We start from the raw sequence: 22,718 nt of genomic DNA on the forward strand, positions 1-22,718 counted from the left end.
CCAAACTGATCTTGCCGAGGTCAGCTTCTACCAGTTTTTCCAATCGTCTGTAAAGAATTCGCGTTAGTATTTTGCAGCTGTGACTTAGTAACTGATAGTTCGGTAATTTTCACATCTGTCAACACCTGCTTTCTTTGGGATTGGAATTATTATATTCTTCTTGAAGTCTGAGGGTATTTCGCCTGTCTCATACATCTTGCTCACCAGATGGTAGAGTTTTGTCAGGACTGGCTCTCCCAAGGCCGTCAGTAGTTCCAATGGAATGTTGTCTACTCCCGGGGCCTTGTTTCAACTCAGGTCTTTCAGTGCTCTGTCAAACTCTTCATGCAGTATCGTATCTCCCATTTCATCTTCATCTACATCCTCTTCCATTTCCATAATATTGTCCTCAAGTACAACGCCCTTGTATAGACCTTCTATATACTCCTTCCACCTTTCTGCTTTCCCTTCTTTGCTTAGAACTGGGTTTCCATCTGAGCTCTTGATATTCATACAAGTGGTTCTCTTTTCTCCAAAGGTCTCTTTAATTTTCCTGTAGGCAGTATCTATCTTACCCCTCATGAGATAAGCCTCTACATCCTTACAGTTGTCCTTTAGCCATCCCTGCGTAGCCATTTTGCACTTCCTGTCGATCTCATTTTTGAGACGTTTGTATTCCCTTTTCCCTACTTCATTTACTGCGTTTTTATATTTTCTCCTTTCATCAATTAAATTCAATATTTCTTCTGTTACCCAAGGATTTCTACTAGCCCTTGTCTTTTTACGTACTTCATCCTCTGCTGCCTTCACTACTTCATCCCTCAGAGCTACCCATTCTTCTTCTACTGTATTTCTTTCCCCCATTCCTGTCAATTGTTCCCTTATGCTCTCCCTGAAACTCTCTACAACCTCTGGTTTAGTCAGTTTATCCAGGTCCCATCTCCTTAAATTGCCACCTTTTTGCAGTTTCTTAAGTTTTAATCTACAGTCATAACCAACAGATTGTGGTCAGAGTCCACATCTGCCCCTCGAAATGTCTTACAATTTAAAACCTGGTTCCTAAATCTCTGTCTTACCATTATATAATCTATCTGATACCTTCTAGTATCTCCAGGATTCTTCCATGTATACAACCTTCTTTTATGATTCTTGAACCAAGTGTTAGCAATGATTAAGTTATGCTCTGTGCAAAATTCTACCAGACGGCTTCCTCTTTCATTTCTCTCCCCCAATCCATATTCACCCACTATGTTTCCTTCTCTCCCTTTTCCTACTCTCGAATTCCAGTCACCCATGACTATTAAATTTTCGTCTCCCTTCACTACCTGAATAATTTCTTTTATCTCATCATACATTTCATCAATTTCTTCACCATCTGCAGAGCTAGTTGGCATATAAACTTGTACTACTGTAGTAGGCATGGGTTTCATGTCTATCTTGGCCACAATAATGCGTTCACTATGCTGTTGGTAGTAGCTTACCCGCACTCCTATTTTTTTATTCATTATTAAACCTACTCCTGAATTACCCCTATTTGATTTTGTATTTATAACCCTGTATTCACCTGACCAAAAGTCTTGTTCCTCCTGCCACCGAACTTCACTAATTCCCACTATATCTAACTTTAACCCATCCATTTCCCTTTTTAAATTTTCTAACCTACCTGCCCGATTAAGGGATCTGACATTCCACGCTCCGATCCATAGAACACCAGTTTTCTTTCTCCTGATAACCAAGTCCTCTTGAGTAGTACCTGCCCGGAGATCCGAATGGGGGACTATTTTACCTCCAGAATATTTTACCCAAGAGGACGCCATCTTCATTTAACCATACAATAAAGCTGCATGCCCTCGGGAAAAATTACAGCTGTAGTTTCCCCTTGCTTTCAGCTGTTCACAGTACAATCACAGCAAGGCCGTTTTGGTTAGTGTTGCAAGGCCAGATCAGTCAATCATCCAGACTGTTGCCCCTGCAACTACTGAAAAGGCTGCTGCCCTTCTTCAGGAACCACATGTTTGTCTGGCCTCTCAACAGATACCCCTCCGTTGTGGTTGCACCTATGGTACAGCCATCTGTATCGCTGAGGCACGCAAGCCTCCCCACCAACAGCAAGGTCCATGGTTCATGGGGGTACAATAGCTATCACCCCTGGAAGCAACATATCTGTATCTGTTTTATTTATTGATTTATGACATATTATTTATCTTTTCTTATTATGGAAATGTTTGTCAGAACATTGTATTCTTCCCAACATCACAGCATATGAATGCAATGAGAATACCTCACATTTTGTGATACTTGTGTATTTATTTATGGTCAATCGTTTGTGTTAGCTGACACCATTATTATAAGAGTGCCATAAGACACTTCTGTCAAGCAGGCATAAATAATTGTTTAAACAATATTTAGCAGAAACCTGTTGTCAGTTAATGTAAGTGTATTTGCATAATAATACTGGCTTATATACTTACAAACAAATCTTTATTTATATTTATTGTGCATGGTCTGAGTGTAACCAAATGCTTATAACATTTCTTTTTTTAAATATTCTTGTAATACACTATTTTAATCTTGGAAGGTCAAGTTGAGACAAATCATGTCTGTAGAACGAAGGAACAATATATTTTGGTGGGGACAGCCTTCAGCCAATAGAAAATTGAAGAATAGCATAACACTATGGGAGACAAGTGGAGAATGGGACTTGTCAAGTGAAGAGCTTAGCTCGAACCTAAGACTACATCAAACTATTCTTTTTATCAGAGCCACGCACAGCCCAACCACCTACATTATGAGAACGTTACATAAAGACACTACTGATTTGCTTGTATGGGACTACTGGTTAGAAAGTGACTACTCAGCAGAAAACCGATAGGTAGAATCCCAAATTTCAAATGTATGTTTTGTGCATCACCATGTGTGTGTCTTGTACAAGACTGTTTCAGAGGACAAAGAAATAAATAAATCTACTGTGATTTAGACACTGTAATATCCTCTTTGCCTCAAAAAGTGATATGAATGAACTATGTATAGTAGCAGCAAAAGAGAATAATTAATAAGCCGCAAGTGAACAGAAACAAACTGTCTTTTGTAACTGCCCAATTTAAACTGTTTTCAATCCTCATCTAATTTTGTCCTCTCAGCAGTGCATGGTGAGTTCATGTAATCTCTCTCTCTCTCCTGTTTTAACCATGATAGAGTACAGACATGTCTACATGGTCCTTTTTGGTTACATGTGTTAATCTTTCTATTACATGGCACTGTAAAAATGGCCATGATTAGCAGCTTGTGTATAAAGATTTTATTTTCATTAAGGAAGAGCAAAAAATGAAAAAGTAATATTTAATACCCAAGTATTGTTATTATAATATCTATTAAACATCCTTTACTTGATACAATGTCCTTACCAATTTCTGTGCACATGGCAAAATACTTAACATCATAAAAGCAACTATACATTGTAGTAAGTAAGAAAAATGACATACAGCAATGGTGACCGAACCACAGACATCATTTTTCTAGTTGTAGGAACTCATTCTTATATATTTACAGATATTGCGTTTGTGTATTTCTGTGTAAAATTAATGCTTTATTGTTTTTCTGTTATCTTTAACAGTAAAAATAGAAATGTTTTTTCATTCAAAATCTCATCTTTCAGCTTATGCAATTCAATTTCCAAATTATTAAAATTACTGGGTTCATTATCACATTCTTTGCTGATACTTTGTATGGCCTAAGTAGATGCAAGTTTGTTGTGCACAAGCTCTGCTCTCATTATTTTAGACTGCTTCCTGATCTGAAACCTGTTAACTTACTTCTATATAAATTTGTGTGTTGCTATGTGATATCTTCATGAGTAAGTGGAGAAATCTGTTATCATCTCAAAAATATCTGTTAGTACTTGATGTCATGCAGAAAGAAATGCTAGGGATGTGGACACAGAGCTCACTGAAGTTGAAAATGACATCAATGCAAATAATGATCAGCATTCTGATAGCGAAACTGAACAGTACAAAATATTGGTAGAGCAGCCTGCTTCAGGTTCTTCTGAAAATGTTGCATCTGCTAATCTGTTAAGAATCAAATGCTCAGAGGTCAAAAAATCTCATAATGAAACTAAAACAATTAGACAACAAATTGCTGAATCTAATGTAATTGTTGCTACAAATCAAGAAAACCTTTCTAACTGTCAGACTAAACTGCATTCTGCTGTAAGAGAAGCCTTCTGCCAGTTACAGCAAACTGCATCCCACAATTCAGTGTATTCAGCAGCACAGTCTGGAACACAGGATTTAGTCAAAAGTTTAAGTGAGGAAACCAAAATTGCTTTAGATCAAATATCAAAAGCACAGATAGCTTCTCTTAAGGAGCTTTCTAAAAGAATTAATTAAACTTTTAGCAGATGATTAGCCACAATTCATCACTCAAGAAATATTTTCATACAGCTTTTTACAAAAACTGTGCAGCAGTGTGCTATTGAAAAAGAATCTAAAATCCTTGTGGACACAGGGGGCAAATTAACCTCTTACAAGAAGACTTTGTTAGATGTATTGGAGAGATAGTGAACAATACGATCCAAAATGTATAGCAAAAGGATGATATGACTTTATGCAATGGTTGCCAAATTGATAATAACCTAATCCTGTTCACAGGTGCTCAATTAAGTGCCATGTTGGTGGGTATCTTTAGAATGATTTGTGGGCATACAAAGGTACCAAAATGCCTGTAAATGGATGCTGGATCTGGGAGTGGTTAGTCTCAGGTCCAAACCAATGAAGTGGCAGGCCCTGTAAGTAGAGGAAATGAAGTTAGAGTACTCATTTTTTGTAGTCAATAGTTTGCTAATCAAATATTTGGTAGGGATGAACCTAATAGATCAGGGGGATTCTAGGACCAACTCCATTTGAGAAAATGCTGTGATGACATCATTGCCAATTTCATTCGTAGTGATGAGTGTCATTGGCACTTGTGCCAAACAGTAAAAACACAATATCACAATATGTTGGTGAGCTCAGTGATAAACCACTGAACACATTGGAACTGTTTTCAGTGTGCTGAGAAATTGTACACAAAGATAATGAATTTGAGTATCTCAATGACACTCAGAGAAGTGAGTGATATATATTTTCCAAGAATTTGCAGTGGTATTTGAAGAAAGACCTGGGGTCATACATGAATATGAATGTAAAGTGAATGTATATTCACACAAAAAATGTTGTCATGCTTCCTATAATGTCCCCTGGGCCAAGTGGCCAGAGATCAGGAAGATGCTATTTCCAGAAATTTTGGAACCAGAATTGATCCCATATTGCAGTTTGTTATTCACAGTTTCTAAACCTGACAGAAGTACGAGACTTGTTCTAGATGCCAGAGCAATAAATAAAATTATTATTTTCAAACAAACTCAGCCAGAAAACATTGAATAAAAGATTTAGAATTTCTATGGTGTTAGATTCTTAACCAGTCACAACACTGGAAGATTTCCTTGGGAAAGAGATCATGCAAATACACTGCTGTCATATTTGCCAGTCACATTAGCAGTTCAAGATGCTATCGTTTGGTTTAAATGTTAGTTCTGGTCTTTTTATAGTCACTTTGGACACCAATGAAGCATCAAACAGCCTGCACTTCTACAGTTGCCATCTTTCTACACCAAAAAATCCCTCCCATACAGCCTGGCTACCCAGGGATGGCTTATCTGCATTGGCAATAACTCCCTTGCCCAGTATTCCAAAGGTCTCACAAAGGCCTTCACAGTAAGGTACTAGCCTCCAGACCTAAGCTGCAAACAGATATCCCATGCCTTTTCCCTACACAACCCCAATCCTTCTACCATCCCCAAGAACCAGCTGCAAACGAATGTCCCCTTTGTCTCCCTATCCTATTCCAGACTGGAACAACAGAACCACATCCTTTGTCAGGGCTTTAATTCCTATAATCATGCCCTGAAATCAATATCCTTTCCACCCCTCATAAAGTGGTGTTCCACTGCCCATCCAACTTCCACAACATCCTAGTCCATCCCTATGCCACTGCCAACCCCAGCTCCTTGCCACAGGGATCATATCCCTGTAGAAGACCCAGGTCCAAAACCTGCCCAATCCAGTGACTGAGCACTGCCTATTCCAGGCCTGCCACAGGTTTACACTGTTGCATCAGAGGTCGGGCCACCTGTGAAAGGACCCATGCCATATACAGCCCTGCTGCAATCATTGCATAGGTTTTTATGTTGGTATGACTACAAAAAAAACAGTCCACCAGAATGAACAGCCACCACCAAACTCTGACCAAGAGCGTGGTTGACCACCCTATAGCACAACATGCAGCTGAACATAACGTGCTTGATTCCAATTGCTGCTTCACAACCTAGGCCATTTGTAACCTCCCCTCCTCCAGAAGCTTTTCCAAACTGTGCAGATGGGAGTTATCATTACAACAAATTCTCTGCTCTTGAAATTATCCCGGCTTAAGCCTGTGGTAACCTACTGTCCCGCAGCTTCTGCCCAACAGTTTCAACTACCTCTGTACTATCACCTCCTCCCAATTCACATCCCCTCACCCACATAGTGCACTGCTCTCTGTGCACACAGCTACTGGTCTTTTCTCTTCATCTGTGCCTCCCCTTTTCCACTCCTCATCTCCCTCCGCCCTGCACAGCCTCTGAATACCGTAGCTGGCAGCCTTTTCCTGCCATTTATTCACTGCATTCTGGCCAGGGCAGACAGAATTGTGTGTGTGTGTGTGTGTGTGTGTGTGTGTGTGTGTGTTTGTGTGTGTGTGTGTGTGTGTGTGAACAAGAAGATGAGAAGAGGGTGGCAACTCTGCTAAGATCAGCAGAATTCTCAAGAAACATGACATCAAGAGAGTATTTTGCCCACCCACTAAGATTGGGACAATGTTGGAGAATGTAAAGGATGACTTGGGGTTACAGAAGTCAGGCATTTACAACATACCACGCGAGTATAGGATGTCATACATCAGCCAGACCACCAGGAGTGTGGACATCAGGTGTAAAGAACAGCAGAGGCACACCAGACTCAGACAGGCAACCAAATCAGCCATAGCAGAACACTGTCTAGAGCTCAGACACTCGATGAACTACAGTGACACCAAGATTGTCACACAGACCCCTAGATATTGGGACAGTGTCATAAAAGAGTCCATTGAGATAAATATCACAGAGAATCTCATCAACCGTGACACTGGATACCAGCTCAGCATGGCCTGGGATCTGGCTATTGAACTTCTGAAAACTCAGTGTAAAACACATCGAGATTTCATAAGAAACAGGGATGTGGACCAAGAAAACAGCCACAAGACAGAGCACCAGACACTACAGATTCATGCTAAAACTCCTGAGATGACAACCATGACTCTAGAGGGCATCCAAGTCAGCTGCGGACATTGGTTGGAACACCAGTGACCAGAAGGCACCATGGGAGCTGCATCTGGTGGGTGTGGACCACGAACGAAACACTCGATGCGGCGCGGACAGTTATGAAGCGCCCAGCAAGAAACAGAAGTGGACATAGAGGAAACAGCTGTGACTTAAACTCATCATGTTTCCCTAGGTCCCTTCCTTGGAATGCCAACTTTTCAGCAGAAGACAGGACAGCCATACACAACCTCAAAACAAATCCTGACCTAATTATCCTACCTGCAGACAAAGATTTCACCATCATTGTTATGAATCACAGTGAATACCTAGCAGAAGCCCTCTGACAATTATATGACTCCTCACATAACCTCTCCCCTGAATCCATTTCCCCTCTAACCCCTATGACACCTGGCACAACCACTTTCTACATGCTTCCCAGAAACCACAAACCCAACAATCCTTGATGCCCCAGTGTAGTTGATTATTGTGTTTCCACTGAAAGAATTTCAGCCCTCATTGATCAACACCCCCATCAAGTTGCCTGTAATCTAGCCTTCCATCTCAAAGACACCAACCACCTCCTTCACTACCTCTCCACCATCCTCATCTCTTTACCTCCTGGATCCTTACTTGTCACTGTTGGCACCACTTCCCTATACACCAAAATGTCTCATGCCCATGGTCTTGGCGATGTTGGACATGACCTTTCACAATGTCCTTCAGACTCCAAACTCACTACCTCATTCCTCATACACCTTACTGATTTTATCCTAACTCACAACTATTTCTCCATTGAAGGGAAGGTACACAAACAAATCTGTTGCAAAGCCATGGGCACCTACATGGCACCCTCCTGAGCCAAACTGTTTATGAGTCATCTAGAGGAAACTTTCCTAGCCTCCCAAAACCCCAAACCTGTGGTATGGCTCAGGTTCACTGATGATATCTTCACAATCTGGACTGAGAGCCGAGACACGCTATCCTCATTCCTTCACAAACTCAACACCTTATCTCCCGTCTGCTTTACCTGGTCCTCCTCAACCTAGCACGCCACCTCCCTGCATGTTGACCTCCACCTACCTGATGGCTTCATCCATACCTCAGTTCACATTAAACTCACCAACCACCAATGAAGTACCTGCATTTTGACAGCTGTCATCCCTCCGACACCAAAAAATTTCTCCCATACAGCTTGGTCCCTGGTCTGTAGCAAGAGGATCTCCCTTGCCCAGAATGCTGAAGGTCTCACCACAGCCTTCACAGACAGGCAGTATCCTTCAGACCTAGTCCACAAACAGATCTCCCATGCCATTTGTCCTCACAACCCCAATCTTTCCACCTCACACAAGATGCACTACAAAGCAGCACCTCCTTTATTACTCATTACCACCCTGGACTGGGACAACAGAACCGCATTCTTCATCAGGGCATTGATTATCTATCATCATGCCCTGAAATAAGAGAAATCCTACCTAACATCCTGTCCATGCCTCCTAAAGTGGTGTTCCATCGCCAGCCAACCTCCACATCATCCTAGTCCATCCCTATGCCACTTCCAATCCCAAGCACTTGCCGCAGGGATCATATCCTTGTGGAAGACCCAGGTCCAAGACCTGCCAAATCAACCCACACAGCACTTAGTATTCCAGTCCTGTCACAAGCTTATCCTACTGCGCCAGAGGCCAGGCCACAAGTGGAAACAGTCAAGTCATATACCAGCTCTGGTGAAATCATTGCAGAGATTTTTATATTGGTATGACTACCAACCAGCAGTCCACCAGGATGAACAGCCACCACAAAACTATGGCCAAGAGCAAACTAGACCACACTGTAGCACAAGATGCATGCTTGATTTCAATGCCTGTTTCTCTACTCGAGCCATCTGGATTCTCCCCTCCTCCACCGCCTTTCCTGAACTGCACAGGTCGGAGTTATCCTTAAAACCATTTTTCAGTCCTGAAATTATCCAGGCGTTAACCTTAGGTAACATACTGTTCCCACATCCTCCACCCAAGCGTTTCCAGCCCCTCTGTCCTATCACAGCCTCCCTAATCTCATTTTACACTCTTTCTGTGTGCCGCCCTCTGCCAATGCACCCATCATCTTTCCCCTTCCCTGCTCCTATACTTTTCCATTTCCCGTTCTCGCTACCCGTACCCCCCAGCCCCCTCCTCACAACTCAGTCCCACAGCTTCCTGAAACTGCTGCTCCTGACTGTCGTGTGCATGAGATAATCTTGCTTGTGTGAATGAATGTGTGTGTGTTCCCTTTCCTGATGAAGGCTGTGGCCAAAAGCTAATGTCTAAGTATCTTTTATTTGTGCCTATCACACTGTGTGATTTGCAGGGGGGGATGGGGTGGATTTCCCCCCCTCTGCATCAGACCATCCCCTCCTCTGGTTTTAGTTTATGCATCCCAACCTGGGATAATTATTTCCCACGCACTGGAGTAAAACTTTACATATAATGTAAATTTGTGGAGCTGAACACTGAAAGTTATTAATAAGTCTTACTATTAACACTATTAATATGTTTCAGTTTTCTATCATCAGAATAAGTACAACTTTTCACAAATGTGCCTCTACGTTTTGAATTCCCCTCGTATATCTGTACCCGTATGTAGATGATTTTGTAAATAAGCTTTACCTACAATGTACTTTTAAAGATATAACAAGGGATGGCTTTTCTGATAATGCATTCGCGTCAATAGTGAGTTTCAGCATTAACATCTATTTATAAATAGCTGTTTAACCATGCGTAACGCCACAGTCCAAGCTAGTAACATATATAATTCTACTAACCCATTAAGACATCCTCTCCACTGGTAGAAGCACAAATCGCACCCTGGCCTATCTGTAACTTGAAGTCTCACTTTTACAGTAAGTAGCAATCTATATTTTCCTTATATTGTTGATATTTTCAACCTGGAGTTTCTATTGTTTGATTATAATGCAATTCTTTAGAGAGTCTGTTGTGCATAGCTATATGACAACAGTTTTAGCTCTCTGATTATGCGCAATTACTCACAAATAAAGTTATTTGTAATATGTACTTACCTGTGTATATCTGCACACGTATCGCTGGCCCATTTCTTTGCTGTCTTGACGAGTACGTCTTCACGGCCATTAATTATTTGTGTGTGATAATCGTGTGAGCCACCTGTTGCTTTGTTCAGTGCCTCTTTGTCAGTCATTATCTGCATAATTGGACAGAGAGGCTTGTCATATACAATTTTTTAAATACTTTATTGTGAAAAATTAAAATAATAGAATAATTAATTTACTAAAACTACATGTACAAAATTTACAATGCAATTTCTCATAAATGAAATATGTTGTGTATTCCAAACTCCAAAATCTCAAAATATAGCCATAGGCATATTTTGTAGTTCATTTTGCACAGGAAATATCAGGACCTTTTTGTAGTCAGCTTCATAAAATTAAACTTTAGTTCAACCTCATGGCAATTTACTGTCTGCTTGCAAAAACGGGGCATTATACTTTGGTTTGGCAAAATGCAGCGGATTGCTTGGCATAGGTGTTTCTTTCCCATAGTTTATTTTCTATCTGCAATATCTTTCACACCAACTTTGTTTTCTTTTGACTGCAATATTTCTGGATGTGTTCTGGTAACAAGCAAGCATTCATAACATATAGATTTTCAAGTACAGTAGACTCTCGACTATATGATTCATGCCTATCCAGCCTACTTAATTAATAATATAATAATACTACTCTATGATAAAATGGTGATTAAAGAACAGATTTCAATTGTATTACACACAATCTATAAAAAAATAGAAACACATTGCACATGTCACTGGATAGACAAAGGTTCAAAGCTATGACATAATTGTGCCATTGTATGTTTGGAGCAATATGGCAACTACAACACAAGAGAAATCATTTTATGTGTTGGAATGTACGTGAAGTCAATCCAATGTTATTCGTTTTTGGCCTTCCAGGTCACCAGACTTCACCCTGCAATTTTTTTCTGTGGGGGTACATAAAAGACAAAGCTTTTGTCCCATCAATGGCAGCTACTCTTCAAGAGCTGAGAAATAGAATTGTTGTTCAATATACAGGGACCAGTTGATTCATGCATGGAATGAAATCAACTACTGTTTTAATGGTTCTTGAGCAACGCACAGTGCTTATGTCGAGTGTATGGTACAGTATCTGTACAAACATAAAACTCTGGACCTTCCTTTATCCATTAACATACACAATGTATTTCAGTTTTTATAGTTTTTCTGTAAGAAACAACTGAAATTTGTTCTTGCCTTTTGAATCACCCTGTACTGTTATTGTTGAATAAATTATCAGACCTGTTCTTCAACGAACAATACTTAGAAGCCCTCTTCCAGTGCTCACAAACAACGATGAATGCATGTAGTGAGCAGGGGACTTCAGATTGATTGCATATTTTTTAGGTTTCCAAAAGGCTTTTGACAGTGTTCCTTTAGAAGCAAGTCCTAATTAAACTTTGTGCTTAGGTAGTATCATCGCAGTTGTGTTACTGGACTTGTGATTTCTGTCAGAATGATCGCATTTCATAATAACTGATGGAAAATCATTGAGTAAAACAGAAGTAATATCTGGCATTCCCCAAGGAAATGTTATAGGCCTATGTTGTTCCTGATTCACATAAACGATTTAGGAGACAATCTGAGCAGTCTTCTTAGATTGTTTGCAGATGATGCTGTCATTTACTGTCATGTTAAGCCATCAGATGATCAAAACACATTGCAAAATGGTTTAGAGAAGATATCTATATGCCGCAAAACGTGGCAGTTGATTCTATCATGAAAAGTGTGAAGTCATCCACATGAGCACCAAAAAGAATCCACTAAAATGCTGTGATCTCAAATAGATAATTCAGGATTACAATTACAAATAACTTAAATTTGGAACAACCACATACATAACGTTGTGGGGAAAGCAAACCAAGAGTGTAATTTATTGTCAGAATACTTAGAAAATGCAACGGATCTATTTATTCATTTATTTATTACACTATATATTCCATAGATCCATTTTTGCGTGGTAATGGATGGATGTGAAATGAGGCAAAACATTTAATTCATTATTACATTTTTTTTTTCCATCAGGAAAGCCTGCCGCTTGGGTTCTGAGGCCATCCTTGGTTCCTTCCGGCGGCTGGCTGATTTGGTGAAGACAACCAGCATCGCACGCGGAGTGGAAGCTGAGCTTAATATCTGCAGCATAGTGCCCAGAGTCGATCGCGGTCCTCTGGTTTGGAGCCGTGTGGAGGGTCTAAACCAGAGGCTCAGACGACTCTGCGACTATAATGGTTGCAAATTCATCGACCTCCGTTATTGGGTGGAGAACTGTAGGGCCCCCCTAGACAGGTCAGGCGTGCACTACACACCGGAAGCAGCTACTAGGGTAGCAGAGTACGTGTGGCGTGCACACGGGGGTTTTTTAGGTTAGAGGGACCCCCCCTTGGGCGAAACGATAAAATACCTGACGGCTTACCAGAGAGAACATCATCATCGTTGATAAAGAACGTCCGTCCTCAGAGACCAAAAACAGGAAAAGTTAATGTAATATTGGTAAACTGCTGGAGTATCTAGGGCAAGGTTCCTGAATTAGTATCGCTTATTGAAGGAAATAGTGCGCATATAGTATTAGGAACGGAAAGTTGGTTAAAACCGGAAGTGAACAGTAACGAAATCCTAGACACAGAATGGAATATATACCGCAAGGATAGGATAAATGCCAATGGTGGAGGAGTATTTATAGCAGTAAAGAATTCAATAATATCCAGTGAAGTTATTAGCGAATGCGAATGTGAAATAATCTGGGTTAAGTTAAGTATCAAAGGTGGGTCAGATATGATAGTCGGATGCTTCTATAGACCACCTGCATCAGCAACCGTAGTAGTTGAGCGCCTCAGAGAGAACCTGCAGAACGTCGTGAAGAAGTTTCGTGATCATACTATTGTAATAGGGGGAGACTTCAATCTACCAGGTATAGAATGGGATAGTCACACAATCAGAACTGGAGCCAGGGACAGAGACTCTTGTGACATTATCCTGACTGCCTTGTCCGAGAATTACTTCGAGCAGATAGTTAGAGAACCAACTCGTGAAGCTAACGTTTTAGACCTCATAGCAACAAATAGACCGGAACTTTTCGACTCCGTGAATGTAGAAGAGGGTATCAGTGATCATAAGTCAGTGGTTGCAACAATGACTACAAGTGTAATAAGAAATGCCAAGAAAGGAAGGAAAATATATTTGCTTAACAAGAGTGATAGGGCACAAATCGCAGAATATCTGAGTGACCACCATCAAACGTTCATTTCTCCGGAAGAGGATGTGGAACAAAAATGGAAAAAATTCAGAAACATCGTCCAGTACGCCTTAGATAAGTTCGTACCGACTAAGGTCCAAAGCGAGGGGAAAGATCCACCGTGGTATAACAATCATGTACGAAAGGTACTACGGAAACAAAGAAAGCTTCATCATAGGTTTAAGAGTAGTCGAATCATAGCTGATAAGGAAAAGCTGAACGAAGCGAAAAAGAGTGTAAAGAGAGCAATGAGAGAAGCATTCAACGAATTCGAACATAAAACATTGGCAAACAATCTAAACAAGAACCCTAAAAAGTTTTGGTCATATGTAAAATCGGTAAGCGGATCTAAATCCCCTATTCAGTCACTCGCTGACCACGATGGCACCGAAACAGAGGACGACCGAAGAAAGGCAGAAATACTGAATTCAGTGTTCCGAAACTGTTTCACTGCGGAAAATCGTAACACGGTCCCTGACTTCAGCCGTCGCACGGACGCCAAAATGGAAAATATTGAAATAAACGATATCGGAATTGAAAAACAACTGCTATCACTTAGTAGCGGAAAAGCATCTGGACCAGACGAGATACCCGTAAGATTCTACAGTGATTATGCTAAAGAACTTGCCCCCTTTCTATCAGCAATTTATCGTAGATCTCTGGAAGAACGTAAAGTACCTAGCGACTGGAAGAAAGTGCAGGTCGTTCCCATTTTCAAGAAGGGTCATAAATCAGATGCGAATAATTATAGGCCTATTTCGCTTACGTCAATCTGTTGTAGAATAATGGAACATGTTTTATGTTCTCGTATTATGACGTTCTTAGATAATACAAATCTCCTTCATCATAACCAACATGGATTCCGCAAACAGAGATCATGTGAAACTCAGCTCGCCCTATTTGTCCAAGAAATTCACAGTGCCATAGACACTGGCGAGCAGATTGATGCCGTATTCCTGGACTTCAGGAAGGCATTTGATACGGTTCCGCACTTACGTTTAGTGAAAAAAATACGAGCTTACGGAATATCGGACCAGGTTTGTGATTGGATTCAGGATTTCCTAGAAGAAAGAACACAACATGTCATTCTTAACGGTTCAAAATCTGCAGATGTAGAGGTAATTTCGGGAGTACCGCAAGGAAGCGTGATAGGACCTTTATTGTTTACAATATACATAAATGACTTAGTTGACAACATCGGTAGCTCCGTGAGGCTATTTGCAGATGACACGGTTGTCTACAAGAAAGTAGCAACATCAGAAGACCCGTACGTACTCCAGGAAGACCTGCAGAGGATTAATGAATGGTGCGACAGCTGGCAGCTTTCCCTAAACGTAGATAAATGTAATATAATGCGCATACATAGGGGCAGAAATCCATTCCAGTATGATTATGCCATAGGTGGTAAATCATTGGAAGCGGTAACGACCGTAAAATACTTAGGAGTTACTATCCGGAGTGATCTGAAGTGGAATGATCACATAAAACAAATAGTGGGAAAAGCAGGCGCCAGGTTGAGATTCATAGGAAGAATTCTAAGAAAATGTGACTCATCGACGAAAGAAGTAGCTTACAAAACGCTTGTTCGTCCGATTCTTGAGTATTGCTCATCAGTATGGGACCCTTACCAGGTTGGATTAATAGAAGAGATAGACATGATCCAGCGAAAAGCAGCGCGATTCGTCATGGGGACATTTAGTCAGCGCGAGAGCGTTACGGAGATGCTGAACAAGCGGACACTTCAAGAAAGGCGTTACGCAATACGGAGAGGTTTATTATCGAAATTACGAGAGAGCACATTCCGGGAAGAGATGGGCAACATATTACTACCGCCCACATATATCTCGCGTAATGATCACAACGAAAAGATCCGAGAAATTAGAGCAAATACGGAGACTTACAAGCAGTCGTTCTTCCCACGCACAATTCGTGAATGGAACAGGGAAGGGGGGATCAGATAGTGGTACAATAAGTACCCTCCGCCACACACCGTAAGGTGGCTCGCGGAGTATAGATGTAGATGTAGAAACAAAGATTAAGAATACAAACTGAAAATAATAATAAAGGAACACAGTAAGTTTACACTCAAAAACAGAGCCTAAGAATCAATTTTCAGATCTTATCCAAACAATTTTTTACAAAGTAAAAGTGACCATCTTCCTGACTTACAGATCACCAATTGATCTAATTAAAGCAGCAAAATATACTGAATCCAGAATACACAATAATACACGTTAAATAATGTTAGTTATCTCTGCTATAAAATTCTTCCAGAGAATAGAAAGTTTTTTCAAGCAAGAAATCCATTAGCTTACTTTTAAATAGTACTTACTACCGTGTAGACACTTAATATTGCTTTGAAGTGCATTGAAGATTTTTGTGCTTGTGTATTTTACACCTTTTTGCACCAGAGACAAATTTTTTAGGTCACAGTGTATGTCACATTTCCTTCTTGCATTATGATGATGGTGTGTTTCATTCATTTTATATTGAGAAGGATTGTGAAGCATGAATGTCATGATCAAAAAGAGATATTGTGAAGAAGTGGTTAGTATTCCTATTTGTTTAAAAAGGTTGTGACATGAGGTTCTTGTAGGCACTCCACACAAAATTTGGACAACCTTTTTCTGATTTGTCAAGACTTTTTTCAACAGTGGTGAATTGCCCCAGAAGATTATTCCATAACACATAAGTGAATGGAAGTAGCCAAAGTAAGCAGATTTTGAGACATTGGTGTCTCCAATTTTGGTAATTATCTGGATGGCAGATGTTGCTGAACCAAACTTTTTCAGGGGGTGTGCCCAGTTAAGCCTGTTATCTGTATGTAAACCCAAGAATTTCAAACAATCTACCCTCTGTATCTGATGGCTCTCATGTGCAATGTTTATTCCTGTGGAGTTTTGTGACCAGAATAGAAATGAATGCTTAGGTTTATTGCTAGAGAATTTACTGTGAAGCAATTCAGAACACACTCTTATAACTAGCTGGCATTTAATTCTAGGTCAGGAGATGTCTTATTGTGTATCACAATGATTGGGTCATCAGCAAATATTGTACATTTGCTTGCTTTGTTTGAGGACAAAGGAAGTCACTGATATATGTGAGAAATAGCAATGGACCAAGGACACAAATTTATGGAACTACATAATTTACTGTTCTCCATTTGGACTCTACCCCACCTCCCTGTGTGTTGTTACCATCTACACTATTTTCTGTTGTCTGCTCTGTAGTCAGGATTTGAGCCAGTTGCCCAATAGTCCTCGGAGTCCATAGTGACATGCTTTCTGTATAAGTATCCTACGACTGATGCACTCGAAGGCCTTAGACAGATCACATAATATGACTGACCACAGGCAATGTCTTTTTGTCAAGGCATTCCAAAGCATTATCAGTAAATGAAAATATAGCTTTGGTTGTGGAGATCCTTCTCTGGATCCAAACTGGTTTTATTATTGCAATGTTTCCTAGGTGACTGAGAATCCTGGCATGTATTAATTTTTCAAGGAAAAGAGAGATAGGATGATAGTTTATAACATCTGAGGCATCAGCTTTTTTGTAGAATAGCATACTTCATCCTGTCAGGGAAGATACCTTGTTTCAGAGAGGCATTGAATATATGAGCAATGACTCCACCGAACTGATGGCAGCAGGCTTTTAGCAGTTTTCTGGAGATGTTGTAAATACCAGCTGAATTTTTGCTATTTGAAGAAATAATGGTTTTTCTTACTTCCTGTACTGTTATAGGGGCTATACCTATCCGCTCTATGGAATTTGTGTAATGACCTTTCAGTATTTTTAAGGCCTCTTCTAAGGAGCTATTGTGTCCTGTTTTCTCAGCAACACTTAAAAAGTGCTAATTAAAATTTTTTGCACAGTCTCTTGAGTTTGTACTTGTTTACCTTCATTACTGAGAACAATGTTTTGGGACCTACTAGAGCAGTTTGCACCAGTCTCACTCCTTATCGCTTCCCATATTGTTTTCATTTTGGAGCACAGATACAAACTTTTTGACTTCTGAATAACATTACTTAGTATTTTACAGTATTTTTATACTGATTTTAGCTGGTTGCAGCTGTCAGAATTTTTTGTGATGATGTACACCTCCCTTTTTCTTTTGCATCAAATTTTAATACCAATGGTTATCCTGGGCATTTTGGTATATTTTGTGGTTTGGGTCTTATATAGTTTTTTGGGAAGGTGCTTTCAAATATCAGTGCCACTTCATTACTGAAAAGACTGCGCTTGTAAATAGCATTTTCTAAATTATACACAGGTCTCCGGTCTGTGGACTGGAGATGTGATTTAAAAGTCTGGAGGGTTTCATTATTAATTGTCCTAGCTAGTTTCCAGTTGGGGCCACTATCATTCTTACAGATACTTGCACTATTTATAGTGAGTCTTTGTCCAACATGGTCAGAGAGACCATTCAGGACTTACCTGGTAGCTCTAGCGCCTATTTTGGTCTGGTGTGTAAATATACTATCAGTCAGTGTGCTTGTACATGAAGTTACTCTAGTAGCGAAGCTAACAACAGAAGAAAAATCATATGTGGACATCACATCTCTTTTATGTATGAATAAGCATATTATGAGAGCAGGCAGACAAGCACAAAAGCAGGTAGACAAATTCAAAGAGAGACAAAACTCCCCTGAAGGTCCTCTGTACATTGTAACTTCTATACATCGAAGGTATTCAAAAAGAATTCTATGGGGCACATACTGCCAAATGTTGTTCTAAACAATAATTCTACACATCAGTTGCTCTACATGTGACATTGTTTTTAACATAAATGCCAAAACCACCTCTTTCTTTACACTTTCTACAAAATGATGTTGCTAATTAATAATTATTTATCACAAGTTTTTCCAAACCAGAATTAATATGGTGCTCACTAAAGCACAGAACCTGGGCATAATCTAAACCCCGTGGTCCACAGATATTGATTATAAGTTCACTGATGTTACTGCAAAGACCTCTAATGTTTCGGTGATCAACTGCCAGTTTTTGCTTAGCAGAAGGAGTTACATTGTTTTCTCTAAAAAAAAGAAGTTTCAGTTGAAGGTCTGGGCAAGGTATTTTTCACTACCCATTTTTCCAATTTGGTCAGTTTACACACACTGACAGATTGGGAAGAAGCGCTTTTACATCGTTTTTTCATCAGCCAGTTGTCCAGTGTAGTCTGTCTATAACCAGTACTACAATTAGCTTGTGTAATGGAACACTTTTCATTCATATCTGACTGTCCTGGGTTCATTTTCTTCCTTGAGTTTGCAGTTGTATCACAATTTATAGTCACTAAATGATTTTTCCCAAGTCAGTTGAGGTGATGGCCGTGAGTCTCTACTAAAGAAACTGCTTACACTATGCTTGTCAGCCCCCTTCTGGAGTACTGCTGTGTTGTGTGTGATCCACATCAAATAGAATTGACAGAGGACATCAAAAAAAGTTTAATGAGGAGCAGCTGGTTTTGTGTTACTGCTATAGATTGCCATGGATATGATACATGAATTGGGGTGGCATAATTAATACAAAGACGCTTTTCACTGTGACAAAACCTTCTCGCGAAATTTCAATCACTAACTTTCTCTTCAGATTATGAAACTATTTTGTTGGTGCCCACCTACATATGCAGAAATGATCATCATAATAAAGTGAGAGAAATCAGAGCTTGCACAGGAGTATTTAATTTTTTCCCGTGTGCTGTTTGAGAGCAGAACAGTAGAGACATAGCTTAAAGGTGATTTGGTGGAACCTCCTCCAGACACACATTTTGATTTGCAGAGTAATCAGGTGGATGTACATTTGCAACCCTGTGTTCTTTGTTTTTTCAGTTGCAGATCAAACATCCACAGTGCATGCATTTCTAAATTTTTTTTTTGTGCAGTGTTTTAATGAAAGAGTCCAAAACGGATGATGAACAAAAAAAACTTGTTGTGACTATGGATCAGAAATTACATGCTGTAATAAGACTGGATTCTGGGGTACCAGTCAAAAGTGTTGCTTTGGAGTAAGAGGTAGAAAAAAGTACTGTTGGAGACTGGAAGAAAAATCAAGCAGAAATTGCAAAGTATTGTGCTTCCCAAGCTAGTGGAAGTTGAATAAAAGTAAGGAAGACTATGATGAAAGTTAAGCGTAAAGAAGTTGAGGAAGCTTTGTTTTTGTGACATGAACATTTAAGATGAAAAGGTTTGCCCATTACTTGACCAGTATTGCAAGAAAAAGCATTGCAATTTCAGCAGTAAATAGAAGGAGAAGATTCAGACTTTACTGCCCGTGACGAATGGCTGGATCAGTGGTATTCACCAGATTACCATTAGTGGAGAGGCTTTATCCACTGACAAAGAGGGTAGACCATTCTTTAAAGACTATCTTTCACAGTTAATTGACGAGGATGGAATTTCTGATGAAGCTTTCATATGTGATGAGAGCAATTTAAATAACAAGATACTCCCTATAAATGTTTGTTTCAAAAAGGGAAGCTGCAGCACTTGGATACAAGTAAAGTAGGGAATGAGTTATCATAGGGGCTTGCAGTAATGCAACTGGCAACCACAAGCTTAGGGTTACATCAATAGGGAAAGCATGGAAACTTAAGAGATTTCAACAACCTGAAAAATCTGGAATCACTGACCCTACATTACACTTATCAAAAGAAATCCTGGATGAATTCAGAAATATTTAAAGCCTGGTTCTAAAATGAATTCACACCAGCTGTAGAGAAACATTTGAAAGATAACAACGTACCAAGAAAAGCCACTATTTCTTAATAACATGCCTTTGCATCCTGGCTGTTGCAAACTCACAGAAGGAAATATGAAATCATTATTTCACCACCAAATGTGACTGCTCTTTGACAGCCAATGGACCAGGGCAGCCTTGAAATGCTAAAGAAGAAGTATTGCTCCTGTCTTCACGTTTTGTTGATATCAGAGATTGATAACAGTGGAGACTGTGTAACCATTCTGAAAAGAACGGACTTGCTAGATGTCATAAGGAGATTGGCCAAAGTGTGGGAGGAGCCAAACATCTCACTTGTAAGGTCTTTGTGGTGTCACTGCCAGACACCACACTTGCTAGGTGGTAGCCTTTAAATTGGCCGCGGTCTGTTAGAATACGTCGGACCCGCGTGTCGCCACTATCAGTGATTGCAGACTGAGCGCCGCCACACGGCAGGTCTAGTCTAGAGAGACTCCCTAGCACTCGCCCCAGTTGTAGAGCCGACTTTGCTAGCGATGGCTCACTGTCTACATACGCTCTCATTTGCAGAGACGACAGTTTAGCATAGCCTTCAGCTACGTCATTTGCTACGACCTAGCAAGGAGCCATATTCAGTTACTATGAATGTATTCTAAACAGATAATATTGTGAGTCATGTACCGTCAAGAGCGACGTTCATCATTAATGGATTAAAGTTAAGTATCAAACTAATTATGCCCGCTTTCTGAATTCTAATTCCTTGTCATGTTCCAGACCTCACGTCAGTATAGTTCTCCCCTCCTCACGCCAGCTTGCGTGAGCTAAAACGCGTGCATTTTGGCCACCACTAGTAACACGGTGTTGGCTCTTCCGCCAACACAACAGTCTTGAAATATTCTTTTAGACCATAGGCAAATGATGAAGTTGGTGAACTAAGTAACAATGATATTGTGGAAATGGTGATGCAAGGGGCTGTAACATAAGAGGAACAGGCAAAAACTCAGATGACAGGAGAAATCTCGTTTCACATTCGGGATGGTTCAGGATGATTGAGGCAGTTGCTGTAGTTCTTTAGTGAGTGGGAGCAAGCAATATCAGTTGATAACAGTTTGCATATGTGGAGACATACGGCAGTGCGGAAGAGAGCTAAGGGAGGGAAACAGTTGTTTGTCAAAGACTTGTACATAACAACCACTATAACTAGCACATATTACACAATAGGTGAATATAGATGAAATGAAAGAGGAAGCCACCTGGTGGAATTTTGCACAGAGCATAACTTAATCATAGCTAACACTTGGTTCAATAATCATAAAAGGAGGTTGTACACATGGAAGAAGCCTGGAGATACTGACAGGTTTCAGATAGATTATATAATGGTAAGACAGAGATTTAGGAACCAGGTTTTAAATTGTAAGACATTTCCAGGGGCAGATGTGGACTCCGACCACAATCTACTGGTTATGAACTGTAGATTAAAACTGAAGAAACTGCAAAAAGGTGGCAATTTAAGGAGATGGGACCTGGATAAACCGACTAAACCAGATGTTGTACAGAGTTTCAGGGAGAGCATAAGGGAACAATTGACAGGAATGGGGGAAAGAAATACAGTATAAGAAGAATGGGTAGCTTTGAGAGATGAAGTAATGAAGGCAGCAGAGGATCAAGTAGGTAAAAAGACGAGGGCTAGTAGAAATCCTTCGGTAACCGAAGAAATATTGAATTTAATTGATGAAAGGAGAAAACATAAAAATGCAGTAAATGAAGCAGGCAAAAAGGAATACAAACGTCTCAAAAATGAGATCGACAGGAAGTGCAAAATGGCTAAGCAGGGATGGCTAGAGGGCAAATGTAAGGATGTAGAGGCTTATCTCACTAGGGGTAGGATAGATACTGCCTACAGGAAAATTAAAGAGACCTTTGGAGAAAAGATAACCACTTGTATGAATATCAAGAGCTCAGATGGAAACCCAGTTCTAAGCAAAGAAGGGAAAGCAGAAAGGTGGAAGGAGTATATAGAGGGTCTATACAAGGGGGATGTACTTGAGGACAATACTATGGAAATGGAAGAGGATGTAGATGAAGATGAAATGGGAGATACGATACTGCGTGAAGAGTTTGACAGAGCACTGAAAGACCTGGGTCGAAACAAGGCCCCGGGAGTAGACAACATTCCATTAGAACTACTGATGGCCTTGGGACAGCCAGTCCTGACGACACTCTACCATCTGGTGAGCAAGATGTATGAGACAGGCGAAATACCCTCAGACTTCAAGAAGAATATAATAATTCCAATCCCAAAGAAAGCAGGTGCTGACAGATGTGAAAATTACCAAACAATCAGTTTAATAA

General features: G+C 40.2%; 1 protein-coding gene across 1 annotated transcript in view; it reads right to left on the bottom strand.

The window, feature by feature from the left end:
* LOC126227561 (dynein regulatory complex subunit 3-like) overlaps positions 1–22,718 on the bottom strand; it is a 150,026-nt gene that overhangs the window by 15,312 nt on the left and 111,996 nt on the right. The window contains exon 5 of the mRNA XM_049942273.1: positions 10,410–10,549. Within this exon, the coding sequence (XP_049798230.1) occupies positions 10,410–10,549 (140 nt within the window). The remainder of the gene's footprint in view (positions 1–10,409; positions 10,550–22,718) is intronic.

The sequence above is a fragment of the Schistocerca nitens genome, chromosome 1 (assembly GCF_023898315.1).
Source record: "Schistocerca nitens isolate TAMUIC-IGC-003100 chromosome 1, iqSchNite1.1, whole genome shotgun sequence".
NCBI classification, from domain to species: Eukaryota; Metazoa; Arthropoda; class Insecta; order Orthoptera; family Acrididae; genus Schistocerca; species Schistocerca nitens.